At 38.5% G+C, this 25927-nt stretch overlaps 1 protein-coding gene across 4 annotated transcripts in view; it reads left to right on the forward strand.

Annotated features, from left to right (window-relative positions):
* Nucleotides 1-24060, forward strand: part of LOC117424655 (nucleolin-like) — a 49984-nt gene extending 25924 nt beyond the window's left edge. The window contains exons 2-5 of one of the 4 annotated variants that reach the window (XM_058992506.1): nucleotides 5501-5555; nucleotides 6330-6459; nucleotides 7869-7937; nucleotides 18924-19060. In XM_058992506.1, the coding sequence (XP_058848489.1) occupies nucleotides 5501-5555; nucleotides 6330-6459; nucleotides 7869-7902 (219 nt within the window). In that variant the 3' untranslated portion in view covers nucleotides 7903-7937; nucleotides 18924-19060. Of the gene's footprint in view, nucleotides 1-5500; nucleotides 5556-6329; nucleotides 6460-7868; nucleotides 7938-14768; nucleotides 17430-18923 lie in introns of those variants that run through there. The other 3 variants (XM_034041248.3, XM_034041247.3, XM_034041249.3) reach the window with 3 other exon arrangements.
* The last annotated feature ends 1867 nt before the right edge of the window (nucleotides 24061-25927 follow it).

The raw sequence follows: 25927 nt of genomic DNA on the forward strand, positions 1-25927 counted from the left end.
GTCCATATCCTTGATGCTCATCTTGATAAATTCAAGGAGAACATGGGAGCGTACTCGGAGGAGCAAGGCGAGCGCTTCCACCAGGATATACTGGACTTTGAACGCCGCTACCAAGGACAGTATAACGAGAACATGATGGGAGACTACATTTGGGGGCTGATTCATGAACGTGAAAGTGATTTACAGTATAATCGTAAATCTCGAAAAACTACTCACTTCTAAATCTTTTGTAGTCATTTTTGTATTACTTTAGTATAAATACGTGTTAATTTGGATTCATATGTTGTTTTTTTCGGACTTTATGTGAACGAAAAAACACAAATTCGCCCGTTTTCTCATTGGAAATAGGTAAATTTCAAAATATCACTGTCCTGGTCACAAAAGCAAAGTTTGTGGGGAATAATAGCCATTTTCTATACTTTTTGAGGCCTAAGCAATTAGGAAATAACACTAGTGAAATTGAAGAAGGGAACTATGAAAAAGACCTAGGAGTTTATGTTGACTCAGAAATGTCTTCATCTAGACAATGTGGGGAAGCTATAAAAAAGGCTAACAAGATGCTCGGATATATTGTGAGAAGTGTTGAATTTAAATCAAGGGAAGTAATGTTAAAACTCTACAATGCATTAGTAAGACCTCACCTAGAATATTGTGTTCAGTTCTGGTCACCTCGTTACAAAAAGGATATTGCTGCTCTAGAAAGAGTGCAAAGAAGAGCAACCAGAGTTATCCCAGGTTTAAAAGGCATGTCGTATGCAGACAGGCTAAAAATTGAATCTATTCAGTCTTGAACAAAGAAGACTACGCGGCGATCTGATTCAAACATTCAAAATCCTAAAAGGTATAGACAATGTCAACCAGGGGGACTTCTTTTGACTTGAAAAAAGAAAAAAGGACCAGGGGTCATAAATGGAGATTAGATAAAGGGGCATTCAGAACAGAAAATAGGAGGCACTTTTTTACACAGAGAATTGTGAGGGTCTGGAACCAACTCCCCAGTAATGTTGTTGAAGCTGACACCCTGGGATCCTTCAAGAAGCTGCTTGATGAGATTCTGGGATCAATAAGCTACTAACAACCAAACGAGCAAGATGGGCTGAATGGCCTCCTCTCGTTTGTAAACTTTCTTATGTTCTTATGTTCTTACCCAGGAACAAAAATTGTGTTACATAGTGTTATTATTATTGTGCCGGATATTGCTGCAGGACCTCAAAGCACAGACATGCACAACATGCTTTCTACCTGCTGAACACAGATCGTATGTTACTGTGAACTCCCAGTTGTGATCTTCGTATACACACAGTGCCTGCTCATTTATTTTTTAAAGAAAGCGGGCTTGCGCACACTTACATTTTATTTCTTGAAACTTTTTTTCACACAATGCGATGTACCCAAGTAGTCTTTTGAAAACAAATATTTTCTCCAAAACTAAACATGGCTAAAAAAAGTACTAACATGTGCCGTTGAACATATTTTTTATTTAATGCAAACTGTAGTTAAACGAGAGGTTTATCTGTTTTTTAGTCTTTTTTTCTGAGCTTTCATGGACACTGTAGAAGTGTGTGCTGTGACCTTTCAGCTCTGGTTTTGTGTATTTATTTTTTTAAAGGGGCAGTGCTGTAGCAAGCTACTCAAACAACCATTCACAAACGTCTCGTTCTTATTATTGAAGACAAATATGTACGGTTTCATTTTGAACATGGTAATAAAAACAATTATTTTAATCTAAAAGCAATTGACAATTAGATGTTTTCGTTGTATATATAACATTAAAACACTAACAGGTCCTTTAGAAAACCTTAACATATTGTAGATGGCATTGAAAAACAACACATAATCCATAGCTCTGGCTGAAATGTGGTAAAATCATCCAACCCATGCCAATTGTTTTACATTTTTGTGCATACCGGCACCTTTTTCAAACCACTTTAAACGCTGTGCAATGCATCATAAACTTGCGACTCAGCACGTTCATTATGTGTGATGTCTCTCAGCTCTGCTCGCCTTTCTCTAGTGTAAACGCAGCTCAAGCTACCCGAGCCGTACCAAGCTGGCTCGACACGTCACCAGCTCAGCTCGGCTCAGGTGTGCAGGCAGGTGGAAAAGGGGTTTTAGAGTTTATGCATATTGCAAAGCATGTCCGTTGTTGAGGGAAGTCACTGGTTTATTAAGGACAGGAAAGAAGGCCTTGAAGGGGTGGAGACAATTTTATTGTCAAGGTAAAAGCGAGGCATGAAAACAGAGATTTATTTAACCAAGTGTGGTACCAGAGAGCATTTATTTGACCAAGTTAGAAATACACGTTTGGTGCCTATATAGTGAATCAATGTGCATTACATTAGAAAAGTATGTTATTATTTTGTTAGCTACCAATCACTTTAAAAGCTGCTTTGAGCTAGCAGCTTCCAAGTGTGTGGTGTTCAGACTGTTTGTGTCAGTTCAGTGCAGCTGCCACTGGTGGAAAGTTGAGGGGTGATGCAGGTTGGCTGGGTTGTTCATTCCAGGATGAGTCATTGGATCATTTTCATATATTCCACAGATATTATTCAGCCTGCAATCTCTAGTCTTGCGTTCCATGTTGTACACTTAGATACTTTGGTTGGAGGCTCTGCAACAGCTGACAAATAGCAGACAGTATATTATATACATATCCCCAGTGAGCTAGTGGTGCCTATCCTTTTGTACCTTCAACAGCACCGTTGTGTTAAAAACTAAATTCCCATTAAAGATACCTACCTGGAAAGAATTGAAAAAGATTCATAAAATAAATAATTATATCTACAATTATTTAAACAAAAAAATATAATATGCATACCCAATGGACAGTCACATTGCGCTAATTAATAATCAGTCTAACAGTTTTTTATAAGGCAAAGGTGTTGGTATCATTCTTAAGTGTATTTAAATGTTCGTAGAATAACTTCTTGTATAGCTTACATATACAGACAATCACACTCATATATCCCCATAATGTAATAATGTGACTTCCGCTTCATGATGTTCATACCAAGTTTCATCACCATTAGGTAAGTGGTTTTCCAGATCTATGCAGATATGTAAGTGTGACATACGTATGTACTATATATCTATTGCGAGGGTTAATAACATTAGGACAGCTCTCTGGGTGTTTCTGCTGCCACAGTTTACACTCACATTTACCAGGTCACTGTTACACTATTTCATGTATCTGTTGTTTTTAGTCATGGCGCTTGATGCATACCCATGCTTTAGTAACATTTACTGCGGTGCTGGTATAGCACAGCACAGTAAGCGTGGAGAATCAAAGCACACGTAAATAAAGCATGGGAAATGCATAATATATGATGGTCTGGAAATAAAAAAACAAATAAAAAAAAACCTCTGCCTGGTTTTATTTGAACTTTTAATCTGGCAGCCACAAGCTTGTTTGGGGGGGGGGGGGAGGAGGAGCATGAGAAACCCTGTGATTAAGTTAATAATTTTAGATTATTTATTTATTTATTATATATATATATATATATATATATATATATATATATATATATATATATATATGCTTTAAGAAATCAAAAACAACAGTGTTTCTGTTCCAGCAGTTGGGAGAGAGCTGGGAAATGGAGGGCTTATTGCTGACTCCCTGTCTGTGGCTTTAATCCCTTTAGCTGCAGATTGATCTGAGTCAACGAACCGTGTGGTCAAAACTCTCATTACCGCTGCCATATCCTCATCTTCCTTATCAATCTGGGTCACACACCAGGGATGCAGCCTTTCGTATGACTTGATTTGAAATCTTTAAAATCTTTAAAATTAACCCTTTCATCTGCACTAAGTGCAGCACAGAAACTAGGACCAGAGGACACAGTTGTAAATGAAGTCGCGATAGAGGGCAGGAGATGCATCTTTACACAGAGAGTGATGAGGGATGGAATGGGATACCTCGCCATGTTGTTGAGGTGGGAGACACTTCTTTACACAGAGAGTGATGAGGGATGGAATGGGATACCTCGCCATGTTGAGGTAGGAGACACTTCTTTACACAGAGAGTGATGAGGGATGGAATGGGATACCTCGCCATGTTGAGGTAGGAGACACTTCTTTACACAGAGAGTGATGAGGGATGGAATGGGATACCTCGCCATGTTGAGGTAGGAGACACTTCTTTACACAGAGAGTGATGAGGGATGGAATGGGATACCTCGCAATGTTGAGGTAGGAGACACTTCTTTACACAGAGAGTGATGAGGGATGGAATGGGATACCTCGCCATGTTGAGGTAGGAGACACTTCTTTACACAGAGAGTGATGAGGGATGGAATGGGATACCTCACCATGTTGAGGTAGGAGACACTTCTTTACACAGAGAGTGATGAGGGATGGAATGGGATACCTCGCAATGTTGAGGTAGGAGACACTTCTTTACACAGGAGTGATGAGGGATGGAATGGGATACCTCACCATGTTGAGGTAGGAGACACTTCTTTACACAGAGAGTGATGAGGGATGGAATGGGATACCTCGCCATGTTGTTGTTAAGGTAGGAGACACTTCTTTACACAGAGAGTGATGAGGGATGGAATGGGATACCTCGCCATGTTGTTAAGGTAGGAGACACTTCTTTACACTGAGAGTGATGAGGGATGGAATGGGATACCTCGCAATGTTGAGGTAGGAGACACTTCTTTACACTGAGAGTGATGAGGGATGGAATGGGATACCTCTCAATGTTGAGGTAGGAGACACTTCTTTACACAGAGAGTGATGAGGGATGGAATGGGATACCTCGCCATGTTGTTGATACTGATCCACTGGGATCCTTTAGGACCCGGCCTTGAAAAAGTTTTGACATCGAACAGCTACTAGAAACCGGATGAGCATTGATGGGCTGAATGGCTTCAGGTGTTTTTGGTGGTACTAAGATCCGCTAAATCAACTCATCAGTCTTTGAAAGGGGGAATCATTGCTACCCTTCCCATACCATTGTGTGTAAAGAAATCGCCAATTTTGCTATAATCCTGATTCTGGCTGTATAGGTCTACATGTTTAAGCGGTTAGCAACTTAAATGGCAAGGGGGAATTCAGTCACATACTCCAATGTGTCATTATGTCAGTATTAGAAATAAACAACTCTCTGGAATTTAATTCAAGGGCTTTTCAATATTTTTACATTGTTCATTTCTAGTTCTGTACTTTTTAACTAACTGTTTTTTTCTTTTCTTAAAACACAAATGTGCTAAACACAATTTGAAGTAAATGGCATTGTGAATTTCCCCCTTAGTATTTTTTATTTTTTTTTTTAAATGTGCATGGTTGTACAGTTTACAGCTAGGCTTGTCCTCTTGGTCCTCCTTGAACAGTAAGAACCGCTACACAAGATTATTAACTTGTGGTTTGCAGTTCAAATGTAAGACTTGCAGTAAGAAGTATCAGCCTTATTGTTTTAATGTATCTTTGCAGAGGGTGTAACTGTGTGTGAGTCCTGTGTATCAAACCCTCATTAACTCCTGTTTTCTTTGTCTTTCAGGAACGAGAGAGTGAGGCAGAGACTGTGGGGTCAGTGCAGGCTTCTCCAGAGCTGGGTATGTGTAGCTTCAACACTCCTCTCTCCTCTCTCTCTCTCTCTCTCTCTCTCTCTCTCTCTCTCTCTCTCTCTCTCTCTCTCTCTCTCTCTCTCTCTCTCTCTCTCTCTCTCTCTCTCTCTCTCTCTCTCTCTCTCTCTCTCTGAGTTTTAGTTCACCTTCCTATATTCTTTGGTAATGTGGTCTCCGTCCCAGGTTGAGAGGCATGTTTATGCTAATGTTACACATATTAGACCGTACCCTTGTATACAGTACATGTGAATTGGTCCACTGTCAATAGGTGCAGTTGGTCATGTAGGCAAGGAAGGGAAAAAAAACATGAACAAAGTTAAATTGTAGAAGTAAGAGAAAGGTAGAATTTCCAGCAGGCATGCTAGGCATGGTAGGATCCCTGTACAAAGAATCCCCTTAATCCTGACCTGAACATTCACTCTGGGCCTCTCTCAAACAGACTGACGTGCCTATAGCCTCAGTCTTTTTTTTAAATAAATAAATAAATTAATTAATTAATTAATTAATTAATTAATTAATTAATTGATATTGAAAACAATTGTTTTAAATCACTGTAAGCAGTGTGGTCCCGGATCAGGCAGGAAGGAGATTGAAACCACACTGATATCTAGGGGTCCTATTTTCAAGACTTTGTTTGTTTGTTTTTTAATTAATGTTTTTTTAAAGTCCATTTTGACTAACTTAAATCAAGTTTGCAGCTCCGGAAATCTTTTCAGCTGTTTTAGAGAAGGTTTAAATGTGTGTTCCCGTTGTGTTTCTCAGTGGATGGTGATGACCATGATGACGATGAAGAAAAAGAATACAAAGTGAACCTGAAGTACAGCCCGGGGAAGATGAGAGCCAGTCAGTACGAGACCATGATGAGCAGGAAGGAACTGGAGGAGGAGCAGAGGTAGGGCCCCACACTCCCACAGGAGTTCCTGTTAATCCTACTCATGCATATACAAAATGGATATATATATATATATTTTATTATTCTTGGTAGCTTTTGTTTTGACTTGGCAGGATTACAATGTGTCTTTGATAGTGAATTATGTAACTGTACAACCCAGTCCTGATCTTTCCTTTGGGTATCTCCAAACTGTATCTAGAACACCAAACTCTCGATCCACATTCAAAAATTCCTTGCAGTCCATTAACTCATTCATGAGAGTGAGGCTGCAGACATCACACCACGTTGCCTGACACATCTTATACAACTGTCTCAAAGCACACATAGCTAGCTAAGTCATTGCCAATGTATTTCTTAGATCTCATATTTTCCAATAAAATGTAGAGATTAAATGCTGACCTTAGTAAACAACCCCCTGGTGGCCAAACAGTGCATCACAGACTGGTCACTGTCAGACTTTTCCTTTGCATACGATCGGCAATGTTTTGTTAGCTCTGTGTACATTTAAAAAACAGCAACTTATTTAAATAAAGGGACTGTGCCAAGGTTATTAAAGTGAGCAATGTGTTTGTATGCTGGTTTTATGTATGTATTTAGTTATTTGTTTTATTTATTATGTTATTACTGTATTTGCATTACAAGCTGCATTATTGTATATGTTTGTCCTTGATGTAAAGGGTGAATGTGTGTCTACTGTCACCTGGGAATTAATAGATATTCCACCCTATAAATGCTAAAATTGTGTGTGAGATTTCTAACTGAACAGGCTTGTGTTATAATCTGTGACGGGCACAGAGGAAACACCAGTTGTCATGCTGTTTCATGTGCACTGGAAAGGAATTTTAGATACAAAAGCAATATTTAGGATCTTGAAAAAAACTAACTGGTGTGTTCGTGTATAGAGGACTAAACGTGGAACCCCTTACCAAGCAACAGAGCCATTGTCCCAGAGTGAGTAGGCAGGGCTAAAACACTAAGGGTGGAGCTAGAACGCAGGGGATGAGGTTTCACTTGCAGGGGTGGAGCTAGAACGCAGGGGATGAGGTTTCACTCGCAGGGGATGAGGTTTCGCTTGCAGGGGTGGAGCTAGAACGCAGGGGATGAGGTTTCACTCGCAGGGGTGTAGCTAGAATGCAGTGGGTGGAGATTAAGATGTTAACATAGAGTAAGTGTGGTCCTGAAGCTGTAAAAAGCCTTCTGATTCTTTTAACATGGGAGTTGCATCAGGCTCTAAAATAAACTGCTCAGACTCCACCAGCCCACGGTGACAATTGCGTTCCCATGGAGAAATATAAAATCAAGACGGGCAACAGGGACTGTGGCAGGAAAACCACTGCAAACAGACAGAGCTATTTTATTGTGCCCTGTTGAACTCCCTATAATGGCTTTCCCTGCCTTTATCTTTCCAGGGTAGAGTTCACATCCGATTTTACTTCTCTTTAAACAACCAGGACAGCCACAGTTTCAGAAACCCATTGGTAAGGTATAGCCTCTTTCAGTTTCCCCTCCCCTCCTTCCCTGGGTTCTTTAACAGATACAGCCCAGCACTTCCCCCCCTGATGCAACAATTCACATACATGTATAACTTGGTGTGTGGTCACGTAGCCTGTAATCTCAGAGTCACCATTGTGTTTTACTATTTCAAATGAACGGTCATGGAACTGGTACTGATGGGAGACATCACTAGTCAGACCTTCCTCAATAACCGGCGGTCGATTTTCATGTTTTTTGCATAGTTTTTCATTGTGAATTGTTTCAGGTTAAATGCATTCTTTGCCCTCATTTTGTTCAGACAGTACCCTTAAAGGAGTGCTGAACAAGGTTTTCAAATTGATTTCCTTCCCTCTTCGCACTAGCAGCACTTTCATATACTAAGTCTTTGCAGCTGTCTTTGTCTTTTATGCTTTTTTTTATAAGGGGATGTGCAGATATTACAAATCCAGCGCTGTAGATATTGAAGTTGCATCTAATGGTCAAGCTCCAGTCAGACCATATGGCCTACAGCACAAGCATATTTATGCAGCAGGTTATCTAAGGAATTGCATTTGAGATATTTGCACATCCTGAATTAAAGGTAGAACAAATAGGGTGTACAATGATTCATGTATTTGATAATGCCTGGTGCTCTGTTTGTGAACATACTAATTCATAACACTGCTATTTTGTGCACTATTTTAAAACTGCTTGGGATTTTTTAAATCTATTTAATAATGTTCTAAAATGTTATTTTATATGATAATGGATTTCAACCGCCATTTCTCCACAAACGAATGGACCCATGACTTCACAAACGCTAGACTACCAGCTCTGTCACTTTTACTAGTCAACTGTAGCCAGCGGGGTTGAAAATGTCAGTCCTGATTACTGCTTTACCCAGTCCTGATTAAACTAGAACATGTGTTAGTGTTAATGCTGTTGGTAAGCACTCCTTTAGCATGTGAACTCCATCTCAAGTTGTGTTTTAAATCAATCATGTCGCTGCTGCTGCCACAAGTAATACGCATCCTCTATCAATCATTCTGTTAACAGTTTGTGGTGGCACATTTAATCCTGTATACAGATATTACCAGTGCTTAATTTGTAAAGAAAGAGGTACCGGGGCGCAAGCAATGACAATAATACCGTCTTAAGAACCACACATTGAAAATCATAACACATTTATTTGAAAGAGTATTGTACGTACTAGTGTTATATGTTTACATTCACATATTCCACAACATATACAAAATAGTAGTACGTGCAGAAAAAATAATTAAAGGCAACCACAGGACAAATAATTATTTTTTTTTAAAAAAAGCCTATGTACATGTTTTGTTATGGTTTTGCAATTCAGAGGACTCCAGAAGGATGACATTAATTAAAAAAAAAAAAAAAAAAAAAAACACCACGCACCCCAACACGAACATTGGTTTGACCCACGGTCTGCACTATTATCAGCGATATGTATTGATGTGGTAGATTAAAAAAACGATTAATTAAACAGGCTAGGTTGTTATCTTAGTATGTTTTTATTCTCTATTAATTACATTATATTCATTGAAAATGGCAAGAGAGAACCAAATAGTTATTATTTGTTATTGTTTTGGTTTAATATAATATAGCAGGCTTAATGTTCCTATTGAAGTAGGCTACAATATTATTTTTTTTTTCATTAAAAAGTTGTCATTGTTCATTGTTGAAATTAATGTTCAGCTTTCATATTTTGTTGTGTACTACTCATTTAATTAAACCGAGTAGTGTAAGAAGTTGCTTGTATTGTTCATGACGTTTTTCAAATCAAGTAGGCTTATTTGTGTATAAGAAAACGTCAATAGAGTTGCAGCCAGTGTCATCTTACTTAAAGGCACTCAAGCTGAAATCGTAAAGTAATTTAAAGTAGGCTACAAACGTGGCAGTGGACTGTCTCTCTTTAGCGAGCACGCAAGAACTTGCAGACTTGATACAACTGTGTTGAGAATTTAAAAAGAAAGCATTTTGTGAGATTTTTAACTAGAGGTACAATGAATATGAGACTGCACGCCCAGAGGCTCCGGGGCTGGGCACCGGCACAAATTAAGCCATGTGGAACCAGAACCAGAAACGATCCACCCCTTCTAAATTCAATATCCGTTTCCCATGTTGTTTTCCATGGTTGTACTATGCAATTACCATAGTTCCGCTTAATATGCTTTGCCATGCCTTCTTACGACTTGCCATCCTTTCACCATGGTTTTATACACTTTGGCTATGGGGAAACTAAAGGGTATACAGTCATGATTTTGTTCTTAATTCTTTTTGGAACAGAGTTTAGTCTTGATTCCCAATCCCCTCTAACCTTACAGACTGTGGACAGAAGCAAAACGGGGCCAGTCTGGTACAGGGCTGATCTAGGCTTACCTGATTTCCAGAGTGAACCTGGGCCTTTTCTTTTTTTCTTCAATTCATCAGCACTATTGTAACTCTGAAGCAGTTAAAATAACTATATATAATAACACAATCATAATTAAAAAGTTAAATATCTGGTATATTTATTGCAGATATTTATTGTAGATTATTGTTTTCTTTTTATTCTCATCTGACCACAACATGTTAAACATGCAAAAAAAAAAAAAAAACAGGCTATAAAAATGATTTTGGCTTTTACTATTTAAAAATGTGATAGATAAATAGTTTAATTATTTGTAGTGCCACCAGTGATATGGTGCACACTAATGTCATACTATGGCAATCAGAATGAATATGTGATTTTTATTGTAATGCATGCTGATGTATTTAAATGAGCATCCAGCTCAGAATATGAGATGAGCTGTATTCACATGGTATTTACTAAAGAACGGTAATTTTAGTGCGCTCATTAAAGTAATCATTTATTAGTGTGTATGGGAACCAGGCATGCTATTTTTCTGGCCTGAAAACTAGTGATGTGCAGTTCGATTTTCATTTTACTGACTCAATTTGTTTGATTCATTCAGTTTAGAGAATCAATTCAAGAGATTTGTTTGTTTGATTCACTAATGCGAAATAAATACATCTTGCTGAATTACTTGATTATTAAAATGAGTTTGAACGGAAAAATCTTGCAGCAAGGGTCATTTAAGTTAAGACTCTTCACATGGTGGGCCGCATCGTAAAAAAAAAAAATATATATATATATATATATATCGTAATGTATGTGAAAATGTCTATATAAATTGTATGTAGGCCAATATACTCAAATATACTACTCAAACACATTCCTAGTCATCAATAAGTATGCAGGGTTTCAATCAATTAATCACCATATTACCATATTTGTATTTTATAGTACACAAATAGCAGATATAACAGGAAGCAGCTATCCTTGAACACTGACAAAAAAAACTAAAATCACAAATATAATATAATGGGAAATGGAGTATTTTATTTCAATGGAAATCTCAAACAGTAAAAAAAAAAAAAAAAAAGAGAAAAAAAATATGTCAGCGTATAATAATGCAAAGTCTCAATAAGAAAATACACTGACAAGCTGTGAAAATGCGATTTAGTAAACAGTACCCCTATGAAATGCACCTTTTCATGACTTCTGTCCAGACACTTGGCACTTCTTTTCTGGCATACTTGATAACAATGCTCATTACATATTCTAATTCTCCAACCTTTCCACATAATGCTGCTGCTGTAGAATCCAGTGTAAGAAAATCTGCATTTCTTTCTTTAATTTTTTCCCAGCACTTTGCTAGCCAGTTCAGTTATGCCCAGTCATATATAGTGCACCCTCAGTTGTAATCCCAGTTACTTTTTTCCAAGGTAATACTGCACTTTTTATGGCTTCTTGAAGTTACAAAAAAAAGAAAAATCCTTTCCTGTGGTTGTGTTGTTCATGGCGTCCACAGCACTTTTCAGAAAAACTACAGCTGCTTTCATTTCCAGTAAACTCAAAATACATTGCTTTGTGCAGCAAATGTCATAGTGACGTTGTATGTTATAATCTTTCATAACTGCAACCGTTGCACTGCAAATTAGACATATTGCCTTGCTGTCAATTATTCATTGAACAAATAATCATCTGGCTAAAATTGTGTATGTATGTATGATTTATTTATTTATTATTTATTATTTATTTATTTTCAGCTAATGTGTTTATTAGTGTTAGTCAAAGGAATACACAGGTATAATGAATGCTTTAAAACTCAAAGAACCATGCTGCCCTTTAGTGGATAGACAGCAATACAGGTTCCTATGCAGTGCTTACCGCACTGGTGAATATCAGTTCATTTTGGCTGTACTGTGATTATTAAACCTTTATTTTACAGTCTTCTGTGTTTGCCTCCAGCTTTCGCTTCCGTGACATCTCCAACGACCTACTTTTTTTGCTATGCTGCCCTAATCAAAATCCTGTGTGCTATTCTTTTTGATTGGCTATTTTACTACCTCTGTGAGTTGTGATTGGCTTAATGGGAATGTCACAATGCAGACTGCACATGTTGAATATGCGTGTTAGAGGCGGGTTGTTTTAAAGAAGAATTCCAAAAGGATCCAATAATCAGTACATCAATGCAATTTTAGAAACTAATGGGCGGGCTGTATGCATTAAAGGAGACGGTTTAAATGCCTTTTTCCATCAGACAAGGAATACATGTTAAAATTAAAAGGTAAGCAGTGCAGTTTCACTTTAAGTTGCCTCTGCCTGACCCCTGCTGAGTGCTGTGTCTGTTGATCGCTCATTTTCGGTCAATGTAAGCCACCTCCACCTTCACAATAAGCTTCTGACCAAAAGATACACCTGGACTGCTGGGGCTTTTGATACCTCGGTGGTCACGGGTAAGTCTCTGATATTATCGTGCACATTAAATTATCACAAACAATACATGTAGCGTGCATGTATGGGATGTAAATTAGCCAAATACTGTGCACATATTTTAATGCGTTCTCTGTTAGTAAATGGGGCAGTATTTAGATTTATCGCGCACGTTAGGCTCACTACTTTACGTGCGCACTAACTCCAAATTTAAATTGTAAATGAGGCCCATAGTGTGCTGGAACAGAGATAGTACCAGGAATAATACTTTCAATATCCAGCAGAGGGCACATATTCATCAGCACTTCATTGAACAGTATAGCAAACTGGAATTTGTAGCCACATTGTGATCACTTGTACATCAGGGCAAACCAATTAGCTTAGTTAATAATTTAAAGTTGTGGCAGAATAATTTCAGGAATGCTGGCACCGTTTTTAAAACATATCTGTTTGAGTTAGCTTATTTGTGAGTTGCTGGATTGGTTTGGCCGTTTCTTTTTCTTTCTTGGTTTTGTTGTAAAGTGCCCTGGGATGCTTCGCATGAAAAGCGCTATATAAAAGTAGGTTGTGTTGTATTGTATTGTATAGTTTTGTATTACAAATGTCTTTTGGCACAACATCCAAACCGTGTTCAGCCACCATCGTTACACCTTGACTGGTCAACAGTGGTACCATGGGGGAGAACCAAATGTCTGGAACTTATCTTTGAGTTGCCAACTAATCTCTTAGTGTTGGGGCTCTTCTAGCAAGCTGTTGAATGTTTTTTGTGATGCGCTTTGATTGAATCTACTTTGCATTTTTGGGCTGCTCCTGCTCTTCTCATGATGCAACGCCCACCCCCCCCCCCCCCCCCCCACTCTCTGGGAAGCTGAGAGCTGGTAAGTTGGGTTTCTTGTTTTTATATTTGCTAAATACATGTAGCTGTCTATTAACTCACCCCCTGCCTATTACAGGGCACTGTACCACTACCATATTTATACAGGTCAGCCCTGTGAGAAGCAACATGTCCTTTTCAGGGACAGCAGCAGCATGGTCACATAAATCAAGACACATACAGCAATGCGTAACTATCAAATTGTGGCCCTCGCTCTGACTCTCATTGTGCAGGTATAAGTGTCCTATTCTAAACTCATGGTAATGAATCCCCAGTGCCATATGCATATGCAGGGCTTGGCAGGCTGAGGCTTGGGTAGTGGCTGGCAGCAAGAGCAGGCGTTTTATCCATGAAATGTAAGCACATGGAATGGGGTGCAGTTGTCTCGTTGCTGCCTAGTTCTTCACAAAAAACTGCTTGTCCATATTTTACAAACTCCCAAAGATGGACAAGAAAAAAGTGGAAAATAATGTTTAGAGCTCTCACACTTGGCAGCAGATCTGTGAAGAAGGAAGTGATGTCAATTCTTCCCTGGTGTATTGACTCTGCTAAACACAAACACATTTACAGTCCATATCGGGTTGTGCACGCTCAGTTGGGTTTAAATGCAGATGAGGGCGGCAAAGCACTGTCTGCTTTCAAAGAACCTGAAGAATGACACGGAAAACAATGCTGCAGTGTGGGAATTTCATCCTTTAGAGGTAGACTTAACATATTTTCTTGCAATTGGGATCAATGAGTGACCAAACTTGCTGGCCATGCTTGAAATTGAAATCCATTCAAAGAGGTGATAAAAGTGTAAACCAGGAAAATCCACATCTGCTGTCAAGCAAAAACCCATTGCCAGAATCCCAAATAGATGGATATTTGTATTTAACGTGTCAAGTTATATTGATGCTACACAGTGTGCAGTGTTTTTGCTGCATCAATTAAGAAGTTGCACAAACAAGAACTGGTGTTGGTACATCCTCTAAATTGGGTTGCCAGCAAACTGCCTGTAATCTGGATCTGTCCCAGCTCCACCACAGAGTAACTGATAACAAGGCAGTTTTGCTCAACAGTTTATTACTTTGCCTGACTTCTGAATTGCCCTATACAGGGGTGTGCAGATGTATGTGCTGTTTGCAAGCTGTACTAAAAAACAAACTCAACAGCCCTTTGTTTAATTGTGTCTTACAGAGCCGAAGTAAAGACTTAAAGCCCCCATCCCCGCCCCCCCGCCCCTTTTTTTTGTTGAGACGAGGCCTCTTCAGGACTTCTTGAAGACTTCTCTCCGCAGAGTTTGGCCTTCACTGTCGCTGGCAATGCCACCTCACTCACCAGAACTGAAAGGTTGCTGGACCATCTCACAGCACAATATCAAATCTGCCAAATGTAACTTTTTTTACAATGTAAAAGACTAGATGTATCGACACTAGTCACATCAACACCTGTATCTCTTTTTTCCATTATTTTATCTAGTTGTCGGCATGCCTGACTCTGAAAGCATTTGTTCCACTATGTATTCATGTATTAAAATCTTTAGGATTACATTTTCCTCTCTGAATGTATTGCTGTTTTTTTTTCCAGGGAGGCTGAACATTTAGAGTGAACTTTGAGCACATTATTTTATAACAGATAGAGATATACACACTTGGCTAGGCACAGCTGTGCCTAGGTATGTGTATTATGTATGATTTATTTATTTATTTTCAGCTAATGTGTTTATTAGTGTTAGTCAAAGGAATACACAGGTATAATGAATGCTTTAAAACTCAAAGAACCATGCTGCCCTTTAGTGGATAGACAGCAATACAGGTTCCTATGCAGTGCTTACCGCACTGGTGAATATCAGTTCATTTTGGCTGTACTGTGATTATTAAACCTTTATTTTACTAGGAAATCACATTGAGATTAAAACCTCTTTTTCAAGTGAGACCGAGCCAAGAAAGGTAGCAGCAGTACAATAAAACATATTACAATACAAACATACAAATACAAAAATATAATACTTTTAAAACACAGACAAGTCATACTCTAAACAATAAACAATCAGTTTGTGACAATCAATTAGTGACAGGTATAATCAACTACTTTAAAACAAGCACAACTCTCAATTAGATAATCATGCAGCTTACTCCTGAATTGTACTAAAGTTATTTGGGACTGCAACTTAAGTTTAGACTGTAATTCATTCCAAGACCAAGGAGCAAAATAAGCAAATGATCTTTTAGCAACCTCAGTACGCACTTTAGGAACCGTAAAATACAAAAATGAGTGTGATGTAAGACTAGTTACTACAAGCGACTGTAAAGTATTCATTTATGTATGGAGGTAGCTTACATAGAATAGCCTTGTGTAAAAAAAATATACCAGTGCTTCAGCCTTCGCAATGCCAAAGAGGTCCAGCCAACCAAACCATATAACACACAATGATGAGTATTGTAACTTGAATTTAGTAATATATCTCAAGGCTGCATGATATATGGGATCCAGTTTGCTTAATGTCAAGGGTGATGTAAACCTATAAACTGTGTCACCATAATTAATTTGTGGTAGATATATAAGCAATTAGACTTTTTTTCTAACTACAGAAAAATAAGATTTGAGTCTATACAGAAAACCTATCATGCATTTCAATTTTTTTGCAAGATGGTCAATATGGGCCTTGAAATCAAAATTAGTATCGAGCCAAATACCCAGATACTTCTACTTGTCAACTAACTCAATGGCTTTGTTATCTAAAGTAACTAAAGTGGAATCAATAGTACCATTTGTCCTTGTAGCAGAGAATACCATAGCCTTTGTCTTACTAGAGTTTAAAAGAAGCTTTAAATTTAATTGAGTCTTGTTGAATGGAGTCAAAATCAGATTGCAAATTTTCGATTGCCAAAGAAGGGGAGGGATTACATGAATATAAAATGATAATGGGTGGAACATATCAAGAATTCTGCATTGGAATGCAATAATCTATTGTGAGTTAGTTTGAATTACAGATACTTCACTAAGGCCAAGAGTTTTTGTAGCTAACAATAATTCCTTAAGTCTTACTTGTGTATTTCTGTTTGTTCTATGGGTCTCAGATGTGCAGTTTTGAAAGAAACACATGCTATTGTAAACATGTGTTTTTATTTTAAAACATAATGGGCCATATTTTCAAGGGGCTTCCTCTAGTCTTTAACTCCTATTTTTTTGAAAGAGTTTAAAACATCTGTTTATTTTACAAAACTAGAACCAAACAACTAAGTTGCATATTCTAAGTTCCATTTCACTTTTCAAGACTGCACACTGTGGCAGTGTAAAACTGGTAAGATTTAAGTAACTGCCACAAGCACACAATAACTTTAGTTATCAGAGTTGGTTTGAGGTTTGACGAACACATTGCTTCTTGCATGCCCTTACACTTGACATATCTTTACCTTTGATTATCATAACTTTGTGCTTGAAATAGCAGCATGTTTGACAAAGCTCTTAGGCATCAAGTGAAAGACAAGACAAGTCGTGAGGGCGTGAATGAGCAGGAAACTGCCACTGGTAGCTGTGGGATATAAAAGGGCTCTGGATAAATACACACTATATCATTTCAGAGTGTTTTTTTTCTTTAGGTTAAGAGTTTATATTCTGGTTGGATAAACATCATTATTAGTCTGCTTAACTGACTTCTAAATATATTATTTTGATTTATGGTACAGTAACTGTGGTCATCTGAATATATGCAATGAACAAAAAAATATATATTTAAAAATGAAAAGCCATAATGCAAATGGTAGGGTCATATGGGTATAGTTCATAGTATGTGCTGTACTGTACTACCTGAATTATGACCAACTTAAATACCAATAAATTGAATTGTTTAATGCTCATGTGTCTACATTTCTTTAAGGTATTTTAAGGTTATGTCCTGAACAGTTAGCGACTGGGTATTTTAAAAAAAAATGTCATATTGTTATTGAGTCAGTCGTTTTTGTTTTGCCATTTTCCTACAGGTCGACACCCTTTTCTATAGAGTTCTTACATTTCCAACAGATCTGTAAACCAGCGATACATTTGTTACATTTTCTGTAGATTCCTATAATATCTATTGATTTTGATTGGATTGATTTTCAGTTTTGAATGTGATTCAGATTCTAATCAGCACTTAGAACAATCACTATTCTGAACAGGGTTCACATTACTATACATATATATCTCAGTACTGTAGTTGGGTTTCATTGTACCACATTGTAGCGCCAGTGTGCACACAGAATAGTAACTGCAATGTATCCTGTAATTGTCTATATATAAATATGCTTTGTGTCACTGATTAAATGCTTTTCTGCTTCATTGCCTTGAGTGTTGCTGTTGTTTTACAGTATACAGGACTTTGAAACACGTCTCTGTTCGGTCTCCAGGAAGTGGCTTCTAATGACTGATGTGCATTGTCTTGCATTATTCCCTGCCGCTCACAGAGACCGCAACTATCCCAATTATTGGAATGCCATTTTCCTGATGTTTCAGCACAGATACTCGTCACTTCATAAACGTCTTATTGATGGATTCTGCACATCTCTGGTCCAGTATGGCCATTGGTTTAACAGTTACAATGACATGATGTCCTGCTTCAGGACCTGGCCAGAGGCCTGATTGGTCCAATTTAACAGTTAAGAACATAATTGAAACAAAGACCTGATCTGGAAGGACCAGACCTGCTCATCCTTGAATTAGGAGAAATAAGCAGAACAATCGAACATGAAATGTATATTTGTTTGAACTCTGTAGCCTTTTTTATTAATTTCTACATAATGCTATCTAATTGAATGTGGAATTACCACAATGCCCAAGATAGGGGAGTCTGCAGTCTAAAAGGCATGCATTGCTTTTTTTTCCCCAAAATGTAATAGAAAGCATCGATTTAGGAAAAAAGATACCTGACTGAAAATATTTGACACGTCCAAAAACAACCGAATTAGAATAAAGGGAGCAGCCCTATAAACGTGATATCTACAACAGGGGCCAAGATTTAAAAGCAGCTGTTGCTAACTTGGATGCCCTTTTTATTTGCTTATAGTTTGTGTTGCCTAATTCCTTTATTGTAACTTGGCTGTGTTAGTACACATGAAACATACGTGTGGAATCAAGCTCTTAAACAATCTACTTCATACACTATCTGTCCCAGTACTGTTTAGGCAATGTATCATTTTATAAAAACTTAGTATCAGACCAATCACGTTTATTAAGAATTTGCTCTAGTGCAAATTTTGAACAATTTACTAAATAGTTAAAAATGTAAAAGACAAGGCACTATGGGATCAGAGCTTCTTAAAATGGGGAGCCAAAAGAAAGGTCCTCCACCAATCTGTGCTGTTTGTGTTTCAGAGTGCAGAGAGAGCAGCTGACTGCGATCTTCAGACTGCTGGAAGAGAACAAGGGCACCTTTGGAGAGATGTCAGATGTAGACGTGGAAGAACAACTGAAGCTGTACGCCATTTAAAAGGAACTGTTCTAGCTCTTCTTTTATATTCAAATGAGATACAAGTATTGAGACATACGAATGGATACAACTGGAAGAACATTGGGTCTTTTATTTTACTCCTGACTGCCGGCAATGCATTGATCACTGTACCTTGAAGACATTGAAAAAGACTTATAGTCTAAACATTTGTCATTGAATATGTTAAGTTTCTTTTAGTATTTCTGAATCCTCTGTAGAAAACCATCTGTTGGGGCTTAAAAATAAGAGCAAATGTCTCGATCAATCTGCTTTGAAATTAAAGTAATTGTAGCTAACAAAATAATTCCATATACATTTCTCAGCCATGCACATCCATACATTATATAGATCTCAAATGTGCAGTTTAGAAAGAAACCCTAACCCTAACCCTAACACCCCCCCCCCCCCGCCCCCCCCGCCCCCCCGCCCCCCCGCCAGGGACTGTTTATCCTCATTGCTCTACAGCAAACCCTGCTGGCCAGGCAGACACCTGCAGGGCTGGCCTTTGTCCTCCACAGGTCGGTAGCTCACTGACATCTGGTCTTGAGTTCCTGGGTGAAAAAGGAAGCTGGTTTTGCCGTGGGATCGGAGGACACCCACTGAATCTTTTGGTTTCCTGAGCCATGTGGGCAATTGCTGCAATGAAGTGAAAAGCGATTGGGCATTCCAAAATGGGAGAAAATCAGGAAAAATTATAAATCGGACACACTAAGAAAAAAAAAACACACTAAATCTCTGTTTGTAAGCCATGCTTTTAGATGATCCTTCTTTTCCTATGTCATTTCACCTGGAGAGTGGCTTATTTCCTGTTTATAATCAGCTGTTTCCCTTACGGACTGACATGCTTTCAGCCAGTAACATCCTTTGATCCCGAAGACACTGCTGAGGTGAAATGATCCAGCAAGTACAAGTGCAAACAGATAACCCAAGAAAAAGGCATAGAAACAGAGTTTCCTTTAACCTAAAGTAGTACCAGATATCATGTTTTAAAATGAAAATACAGGTTTGCATGTGCTAATGGAAGTGCAAAATGGCTAAGATTCTTGGAATGATGTTGTGAGCTACAATTACTTTAAATATACAATGGAGTGCGATTGCCACTGTGGGCTGGATTTGTCATTTGAAGGGAAGTCTCATTTGGACTTTTTAAGATCACTTATAAGTGTGCACCACACAATCTGTGAAATCTGTGCTGGTCAGTTTTTGCTCTTCGATTGTTTCCGATTGCTTTGGCCTTGATCTCTCACACTGCAGTTCTGTACATTAAACCTGTGACCAGACTGGATCAATTAATCTAATTGAGTTCCTTTCTAATAGTAGTGGTTAGGGCTCAGGACTGGACCGGAGGGTTGTGGGTTCAATCCCCAGTGGGGGACACTGCTGTTGTACCCTTGAGCAAGGTACTTTCCTAGATTGCTCCAGTAAAAACCCAACTGTATATATGGGTAATTGTATGTAAAATAATGTATAATGTGATATCTTGTAACAATTGTAAGTCGCCCTGGATAAGGGCGTCTGCTAAGAAATAAATAATAATAATAATAATAATAATAATAGTTTCAGCTGGTATAAAGACCTGAAACTACTGGTATAAAAACTACTGTATGTGTGGACCCAATGCGTTTCAATTGACCGTTATACTATATGGGTTGAGGCAGTGCTGTCACATTTCCCAGTTTGAGTGCCCCTCTCTGGAATTCAGCCCTGGTTTGGGGTACTAAATGTATTATGCAGTGCATGAGTTAGGATGGGAACTGTGGACCACACTACAGCAGCATTGTCCTGTAGAATTATTCATAGCAGCAAACTAGGACTCATTAGGCCTGGACATACTGAACTGCATGTTTACGCAAACACAGAGCGAATATAGAGGGAGCAGAACTAAAATAAATGCGATCTGAATGAGACTCCCCCTTTATCTGGAGATGGGATAATTTTCAGGAAATGCTAAGATATGTAGTAAGCGATTCTGTATTTATTCATTTGTTCACACTGTTGGAGGGCAATGCATATGTCTATTTATTTACAGACAGAACAGAGTAAATCCCAGGGCCCCCCTTATATAACTTTCCCATAGTAAAAGCATAGCAAAGTGTAATACAGCATAGGTAAGCATTGCAATGCACAGAGGTATGGTAAATGTTAGGGAAATGTAGACTTTCTGAAGTATGAATTTGTATATATATATACGTTTATATTCCAGGAATATATTTAGTATGAAAGGGCTGAGCGAGCCTCATCTCAGCTGCACTGGTGATATTGTGACACTTCACACCACAGTATGTAAACAGGTTAGCTGTCGAATTTAAATATGAATAAAATAACTTTGAACAAATGCGGTACTGTCAGCTAGTTAAATAATCAGTAGCTGATCAGCCACGCATCCTCACAAGGTTTTTAAAATATACAAAAACAATAACAAATACGTGGCGCTTTTATCCGCGCCGCAAACAAAAATACAAATAATAATAAATAAATATATAGGGGCAGGACACTCTGCCACAGCGCCCCATAGAACAGCAAAGTCAATTGTTTCAAGAGCAAAGCAACACTTGAAGATGAACGCAGTGTAACGTGTACTATCCTTAACAACAGCATCTAAAACTGGTACTTGTACACTTTCAAAGACAAGTATGTTTATTGTCCCATACTGTTAATGGTACATGGCAAATCTAAACCCCTACTGTATCATGGCCTGCAAATTATATTTAATACAGTGCTTCTTAAAGATTCCCATTTGTCAATTCTGTTCTTACAAAAACTGTCACGGGATCAAGGGATTTTTTTTTTTTTAATATTAAATATAAGCAAACATTTTATATCTATAAAAATGGTGTCTGACTCACCGAACTAGACAGTAACATTTCTGTGAGCTTGGAAATAAATGACACAAATGATTGCAACTGCTAGTGCTAGATGGAGAAAGTTCTTCTTGTAACGTTGACACTTCATGACTTACAGTAAGAGTTACCGGAGCTTCCTGAGTTACTGATCTGTTCTATATTGGCAGTTGATTGACTTTAATCTGTGAAAATGTGATGTTCCATATAGGCTGTAATAGAAAAGTACAGACAAGTCACTTCAACATCATTAGCTTAGATTGCAGGGTGGACACCAATTCCATAGCAGATCTATTACAGATTGGACTATGGGTTAAGAAGACACATAAACTTGTTACATATACACTGTTGATAACCAAGTTGTCAGTAACCTGGAATGGTTAAGCAATATAACTTTTATTGTGTTTTACATATTAGAGAAATGAAGACACATTATCTAAGTTACAGTTTTTAACATGTTTTAAGTTGGCAGGTATTAATAAAAAGGGGTGAGTGTTTGCCAAAAAAATACTAAATGAAAGCTGTCTTCTGATATGGAAGTATTTAATAGCCTGTCACAATGGTATTTATAGCTGTTATTTTTTTGTCTTACTTTTTCCTGGCTGCTTAGAATTCAAAATAAATGTAGTAAAAAGAGTTGTAAAATAATGTAGTAAAATAAGGAGATATTTTTACTAGTGACAGGACTGAGGCCTGCCCCTACAAATAATGTATATTTGGTGGAGTTTATAAATAAAATATGGTTTTGTTGTGATTGTAAATACAAATGTTTAAATAAAGTATTTTTATTACTTTATTAAATGTTTAATAAAGTGTGTGCTAGATATGGCAGGGCTGGGAGGATAGACTTCCCTCCCTGCCTAATTGAAACTTATTGTGCAGCAGGTGGCTAGGTGTTAATGGACTAATTGATTATCAATTAGCCCCTGCACTGCCGGAGTGCCCAGCACTGCTGCCAGCATCACTGCCGGAATGCCCAACGCTGTTGCCAGCGTCATTACTGCCGGAGTGCCCAGCGCTGCTGCGAGCGTCACTGCCGGAGTGCACCGTGCTGTTGCCAGTGCCACTGCCGGAGTGCCCAGCGCTGCTGCCAGTGTCACTGCCGGAGTGCCCAGCGCTGCTGCCAGTGTCACTGCCGGAGTGCCCAGCGCTGCTGCCTGCGTCACTGCCGGAGTGCACCATGCTGTTGCTAGCGTCACTGCCGGAGTATCCAGCACCACTGCTAGAGTGCCTCTCTTCAGCGCCTATACTGGAGGGCCCCTCACAAGCAACACCAGCAGTAAGCCTGTGGCTTGCACCGGTGCCAGAGCCATCCTCTGGATAGAAGCCCCAAGAAAGGACAAAGGGGGGGTAGGCCAGGGTTGAACAGATGCCCCTTTCAGAAGCCCAGGGGTCACCATGGGGGTTGAACGGGCACCCCCTAACAGAAGCCCAGTAAATAGCAGGCAGGTAGTGTTGGGGCCAACTGACATCAGACGGAAGGGTGTGTGGGTGGTTGAAAGCAGTTATTTCCTTCTGGTATTTGATAGAGGCTAGCTGAGCCCCAACATTCCCTCTCTCCCACCTGTGTGTTTCTTGGGGACAGCATGGGTAAGAATTACAAATGGACCCAGAGGGGTTCCATTCTGAGTGGGAGGGTATGTGGCAGGGCTGAGTCCTGCCCCTGTAAATAATGGATATTCAGTGGGCTTTTGATTTTAAATAAAATTTAAAAAATGGTAAAAATATAGTGTGTGCTAGATATGGCAGGGCTGGAAGGTTAGACTTCCAACAACTGTAACTGCCTGTGTGATTCCCAATAAAACCTGAATGACTGTGCTGCGTTTAAATCTCATCTCTCACCGGATACCCACATTGTAACAGACCCCAATTAGCATTAATCCTGGACTACTTTAGCTAAGGAACATTAAATTGTCCAAGATTAATGCTAATCTGTGGAATCTTAGGTTAGATTGTAATTCATTTTGGGAGCTGCTGTGATTTTGATTATTTCTATATGTTCTATATATATTATAATTTATATGACTCGGATCGTAATTCCACGATATGATCTCAGTGCCTCCTTATCTAAGCAACCGATTGTTTAGTGGAATGCAAAGTGAGTGTTGTTATCTCTGACTTGCTCCAGTTTGTTTAATAACCCCAGACGGTATTTGTTGACAAACTGCAATAAATGTGGGATTGTGTCCTGAGGATGTCACCTGTATGTATTTCAAGTTTGTGTTGTTCAGGGTGCATTCTGCAAGGGGCCCAAGAGAAAGCAAACCACAAGGATGACAATGGGCATCCCTGTCTAGTGCCCCTAGCCAGTCAGGAAACTCATGCAATAGATTGTTTATTAAAACAAATACTAGACAACACTACTACATTATACATATTTTACTCTACATTCGAGGTACCTGTGCCCATAAATTAAATCATAGATTTGACCATAGGGAAGCCATGGGCAGGGGGGCAGAATAGCTGCCCTCCCCATTAGATGAATCCTAAAAGCAGGTGAATGCTGGGGAGGAGGAGACAAACTCTGACACCCAGCAGGGACGTAATGAATTGAGGTAAGATATGAATCCTTTCCTTGCCAATCATTGGACGTATTGTTTAGCGAAGGACAAATAAGATACTAGCTATTTGATTGATGATATGATGATATGATCTGGTATTGGAAGCACCTAAAATATGCTTAATATTTATGTGAGTTGATCTAAGGCTGCAGAACCACCACTTTGCTTCTTGTGACATAAATCTGTTAATTACTACGGACTAGCTTGGTTATCTGTAAATGACATACACCCATTTAAAAAGAGAGGCATCAAAATCAAATCAAACAGCATGAACCAGAAATACTACCTGATCAAATTCAGAGTTTTTGCTGCAATTCATTTTCCTGCCATTATCTGTTGAATATATTTTGGTTAAAAACAAACTTCTTATGGAGTTATTAAAGACAAACATATTTATTGAACCGGTGTCCAACCACAGTAATATGCTGGGTATTAATCTGACTATAGGCTACAAATACATCTTCTTAATTTACATATCACAATATTTAAACAAAATACTCGTACCCCCATCAGCAGCACAGCAATCTTGTCTTGGAATCGAAGGATCCAGAGCACGACAGCCCGTGGTTATTCATCAGTCACAAGTGTCTGATTAGGATGGCTCCATGTTCACCAGGAAGGTTTGAGACAGCTCAGGTTTTTTAAATCTATTACAAAAACATTGTCAATGTAAAAAAACAAGTTAGAAAAACGCAACAGCCGTTTAAATTGGTGATATCAAACACAAAAGCCCAAGTTAGGAGAAGCAATTGGGGCAACCTGGTCAAGCATCAAGCAAATAGGCACAATTGGAAAGGTCCCAACATTCACACAATTGAGGAGGTTAAATGTCTTAAGAGACACAAATGGCAAAATCATAGACGAAGAAAAAAAAATAGCAAATGTACTAAATGATTACTTTTCACAGGTTTTTACAAAGGAGGACACGGACAACATGCCCCACATGTAGACCTGTTCCTATCCCGTTTTAAATAACTTTAGCATAACAGAGGTAGAAGTGTTAAAGGGACTAGGAGCTCTTAAAATAAACAAATCCCCTGGGCCGGATGAGATCCTCCCAATAGTACTCAAAGAAATGAAAGAAGTTATTTACAAACCACTAACCAAGATCATGCAACAGTCTCTTGACACGGGTTGTACCGACAGACTGGAAAATTGCAAACGTAATACCGATCCACAAAAAGGGAGACAAAACCGAACCAGGTAACTACAGACCAATAAGCCTGACTTCTATTATATGTAAACTTATGGAAACTATAAAAAGATACAAAATTGAAAATTATCTATATGGGAACAATATCCTGGGAGACAGTCAGCATGATTTTGGAAAGGGAGATCATGTCTAACTAACCTGCTTGATTTTTTTGAGGATGCAACATCGACAATGGATAATTGCAAAGCATACAACGTAGTTTATTTAGATTTCCAGAAAGCTTTTGACAAAGTCCCGCATAAAAGATTAATTCTCAAACTGAACACAGTAGGGAT

The sequence above is a fragment of the Acipenser ruthenus genome, chromosome 19, assembly GCF_902713425.1.
Source record: "Acipenser ruthenus chromosome 19, fAciRut3.2 maternal haplotype, whole genome shotgun sequence".
Taxonomy (NCBI): Eukaryota; Metazoa; Chordata; class Actinopteri; order Acipenseriformes; family Acipenseridae; genus Acipenser; species Acipenser ruthenus.